General features: G+C 33.4%; 1 protein-coding gene across 1 annotated transcript in view; it reads right to left on the bottom strand.

Moving 5' to 3' along the window:
* Nucleotides 1-633: 633 nt before the first annotated feature.
* AADACL2 (arylacetamide deacetylase like 2) overlaps nucleotides 634-4,653 on the bottom strand; it is a 13,908-nt gene continuing 9,888 nt past the window's right edge. The window contains 4 exon segments of the mRNA XM_006926262.1: nucleotides 634-784; nucleotides 786-1,056; nucleotides 1,059-1,199; nucleotides 3,116-3,247. Coding sequence (XP_006926324.1) covers nucleotides 634-784; nucleotides 786-1,056; nucleotides 1,059-1,199; nucleotides 3,116-3,247 — 695 coding nt within the window.

The following is a 4,653-nucleotide window of genomic DNA, read 5'->3' as shown; positions in this document are numbered from 1 at the left end:
TAACTTCATCTACCTTCAGGGTTGATGTTTCTAAAAGTTTGAGTAAGAGTCAAATATTTAGGCTTTTGAAAGGATTTAGTCAAGATGTTAACTTTTACTTTCTGTAAGCAAAAAAAAAAAAAGCTAGCAGATTTTGTTTGTATTAAATGAATAAAAATAATTAACTAACAGAATTTACATTGAGTGGATACAATTAATGTCTGGCCCATTAATTGAAAGAAAAAGGCTTCAGTATAATATAGTGCCCCGCCCCATATAAATGGCATTGGAATTTTCCTTTATTAAAATTTCTCCTCACTCGCTACTACCATTTCTATCACTGCTTGGAAACTATCATGCCTGTTTTGCCTATAATCATACTTACTTTTTGTACGTTACTATTATTGGTGTATATTTAGAATTTAGCAAGCAGAATAAATGGCATTTAATGAGATTAACACAGCAGATGTCTTCATTTTAGCAAGATCTAAGATTAGGAAAATAAAGTAACTTGTTCAAAGACACAAAATAACCTACCTTGATTTAAACTTAGGTTTATCCAAAACTGAGTTCTGTCCCTTATACTCACAAACTTCAAAATACAATATTTAGATTACAATACTAACTAAATAATTAGCTAGCTACATGTGCTATTTATAGATTTTCTTCTAGCCAACTAATATACTTATCTTTTATTCTAATGCCTAGACATAAAAAAATTGGTAATGTCATGAATGATATTGATCCATGGATTCCATCTTCTATATGGTCATGTGTAACTTTAACGTCAACATTTTGAAGCCGTCATAAGTCCATCATCTCTTAGGATATCATATTGACAGGTGAGGATATAAGTTAATGGCAAATTTTGTAACTGGGAATCATTGACTGCCAAGGGTGATAACCTAGTATCCAAAAGTGCTGGATATGAAGAGTTAAGTCTCCCAAGAATTGGTTCAGTACATATATGTTTTTATCTATATTTCTTGGGAAGGAGAGTACTCCAGCTAACCTACTTGAACAGATGTCTTGATTCATGAAGCATATGTTGTTTTTTTATTATTGCTTGGGGTATTCAATTTTAATTGCCATTTCCCTTGACAGAACCAGACCATGTTCATATTCTTGGTGAGATGGCATGAAGAAATCAACTATATGTAAGCCAAGGTAAAGTAAAGCTTGTGCCTTAATTTTATTGTTAAATTCTGTATCATTTGTAGCTGAAAAAAATAAAATATGAATGTGTCAAAGACTCATTCTATAAGAGTGAGAGAATTTATTCCAATCATATGAGCAATTATAATATAAATTGTTATAAAACTGATACAGTAACTAAAGATTATTTTAATAATATTTATACTTTATTTTAGGAGCATTAAAATGTGTCATCTCACTCTCATCGGTAAAGTTACAATACACATGCATATACACATGTTTATTCACATAATAAATATTCACACATGTTTATTCACATATGACCACCAAATAAAAATATGAGATTCCTAGGGAAGATGACAAGCTATCTATGTTTAAAAACAATTTTTACCTAAAGTAACCTAAATGAGAAGAAAGAATGAATATAATAAAATATCAATGCCCAAACTTACATATTAACTAAATTCAAAAGGAATTGAACCAAGTTATAGGAACTATTACTAATATAGAGCTCACCTTTTGGAGAAAATAGTGTAGTATGATAGGAAAGAAGCAGAGTAATTTACGAAAATTTAAAGGGCAGGAACAGACATGGAACACCATATTTGGAGCTTTTCTTTCTTATCAGAGATAAGAGGCATCCTAAAGTCTCAGCTATAGGGTGAGAAGAGTCACCATACATATCTTTTTCTTTTAGTCTTACACACTATAAGAGAGAACCTACAATTAATCTCCCAGGAGATACAGAGCAGCCTCCATAACAATGACATCTGGACAAATGGATATACCTGTTCCCACTCCACATGAAAGTCTCAGTATCTGGAGGCTATTTCTTAAAGTAAACTCCTCACTAAAGTAGCTAATATATCAAATGAAGAGAATCAATTGAAATCCTAGCAGCACTTAATAAGAAGAAAGATTCTCGGCCAATCCCAAAAGTCACACTCAAGTAGGTGCCACAACTTCAAAAGGAAAATGAGAAAATCCCTCCCCAGTGCCCCCAAATAGATAATTATTTGCTTAATAACCTGGATCATCTCATAAGCTGAATGGAAGAAACAAATGTGACAACATAAAAAAAATGAGACAGAGAGATCCAACCCATTTCTTCTCAGGCTGGTAGCAGAAGTGATTCCACAAGAAGAGTTAGCAGCTTCTGCTGGTTCTAAAGGTATGCATTCCCCCACTTAGGCTATTTTTGTTCTATTTAAAAATGGTTTTGGAAATAGGAATTATGTATTGCAGCAGTCCCCAAACTTTTTGGCACCAGGGACTGGTGCTCCTATGAGAATCTAATGCCTGATGATCTAAAGTGGAGCTGAGGCCATGATGCTAATGCTGGGCAGCTGCTGCAGATACAGATGAAGCTTCACTCGCTCACCTATCGCTCACCTCTTGCTATGTGACCCAGTCCCTAATACCATGGACTAGTACCGGTCCATGGCCTGGGGTTGGGGACTCCTGATATATTAGACTAAATTAATTTTTCAAATATTAATTATTTGAACAGTTATTATTTAACTGCACTAGCAAGGGTTTTAACATAAAGCCATTTTTCTTTTTTCTTACAGTAGTGATTCTTCCATACAAGTATGACATGTGTCCCAAGTGTTATCTGATGACACTCTACTGGATTTAAAACATGGATTACAGTGATCTCAAGTGCTTGGTAGGCTTTATAATTCACCTAAGGAGGAAAACAAAGTCCTTGTCATATTAAATAGTAGTTCCTACATATTATTTTACTTTTCTTAAAATTGGTGACTAAATAACAGCCTTAGCATTATATTTTTAATCTCCCCTCAGTGCCTCTAAAGCCACATCTGTCAAAAGGTAATATTTAAAAAAAAAAAGGTTGTCTTTTTTATTTTCACCATTTTACAGTTTAAAATATAAGACAAGTTAAAATTGTAACTGAAATAAAATTATTCTGTGTTAGAATTATAGTGTGTGTATTATAAACATATATAACACATAAAACACATCTGTTGAGTCACAATTGCTGTCAAAGCACTCCCAGAACTATCACCTGAAATATAGATTCGTGCAGGGTCCACTCCATATTTTGTGAGAGTTTTATCCTGTAGAAAGAATTTGACCGCAAAAACGACATCTTCATGGGAAACAGGAAATTGATATTGAGAATGCATAAAGAGTTCAGGGAAATTAATGTTAAATACAATCAAAATGAGAATTTAGAAAAGAGTGGGGGTATAAAATGACACCACATAGGAAAATAGGAATATGAGAGTCAGTACTTGGACACCGTGTTAAAGATTTATTTTCCAACAGGGGGTGGATGTTACCAAAAAAAATAATAATAAGTCATATTACAAAGAGAAAATCAGAAAAGGGGAACATAGACAAGGAAATTGTGGTGAATAAGCAGAGAAGAAGCAACAAAAAAATCTAAATAGTAAAAAAATTCTTGAAGTATGGACAGTAAAAAAAGGATATTTAAGAAGTAAGGTGGACAAAATTGGTTATTAAATGTGGAAAGTAAGGGACAATAAGTAATTGGCCATTGTGGATATTTACTGATAGAACATATGTGAGAAACATTTTCTTTGCTTGTTTTGTTGAGGTTGCTGCTTTTGTTATTGTTTTACTGAAACCATTGGAAGGTAGATGTGATTCTGTTTGGTCATGTTAAGCTTGAATTATCTGGGGGTCATCCAGGTATACTGTCACACTTAGTAGTTATATATATTGATCTGTAATTTAGGACTATTATTATAGTTGGAGATACAGCTCTGAAAGTCAGCAGTATGGGTGTGGGGGTAGAGTTGAAAAGTTTAAAGAACAAAATAAGACAGCATGTAGAGTCATAAACTAAAGAAAGGAATATTGAGGAACATACACTTGTAAAGTATAAAGATAGAGCCTGATTTTATATGTTTGTTTGTACTTGTTTTGTTTTAAATAGGGAGATGCTAATGCAAGAAAGGGGGAGAGGCAAAAGTTAGTCCAAAGAAATTCGTTTTAAAGAAACCAAGGGAGTAGAGTTTCAGTGAAGCGGAGGAGAGTGGTCATTCTCAAATTATACAGCTTAAAGAATTATTCAAAAGGGGAAAACAATGTTCAAAATGTACAGAAATGAGTCTGAAAAAGAAAAGAGAGTGATCAAGGACTACCTAGAAAGAGAGATTTTGGAACAAGAAAGATCAACGAAAAAGAGGTTGTAACATGTTTAGGAATCAATAGAAAAGACACTTATAGTTAGAAGAATGAAAGAGAAACACTAAAGAAAACAAATAATAGGAGAAAATATGATCCAAAGTAGAGAGATTAAACTTTGCTGAAAGGTAAAAATGCCTTTTACCTAGGACATAAGTGGAAAGAAGTAAAATTAAGAATTAATGTGGTGCTGATAAATTTTAAGGAAATATGAAGTGCGGGGTGGTGGGGGGTTGGATGGAGGAATGGAGTGGTGCTGAATTATGAAACTATATCTTTGATAGCTGAAGCGGGAAGAGCTGAGAGACTAGGAAAGCGTGCGGAAGGTTTAGACGGGTCATT

This window comes from Pteropus alecto, unplaced genomic scaffold (genome assembly GCF_000325575.1).
Source record: "Pteropus alecto unplaced genomic scaffold, ASM32557v1 scaffold239, whole genome shotgun sequence".
In the NCBI taxonomy this organism is placed as follows: domain Eukaryota; kingdom Metazoa; phylum Chordata; class Mammalia; order Chiroptera; family Pteropodidae; genus Pteropus; species Pteropus alecto.
The sequence above is the reverse complement of the archived record's forward strand: the minus strand, read 5'-3'. Positions and strand labels throughout refer to the sequence as shown.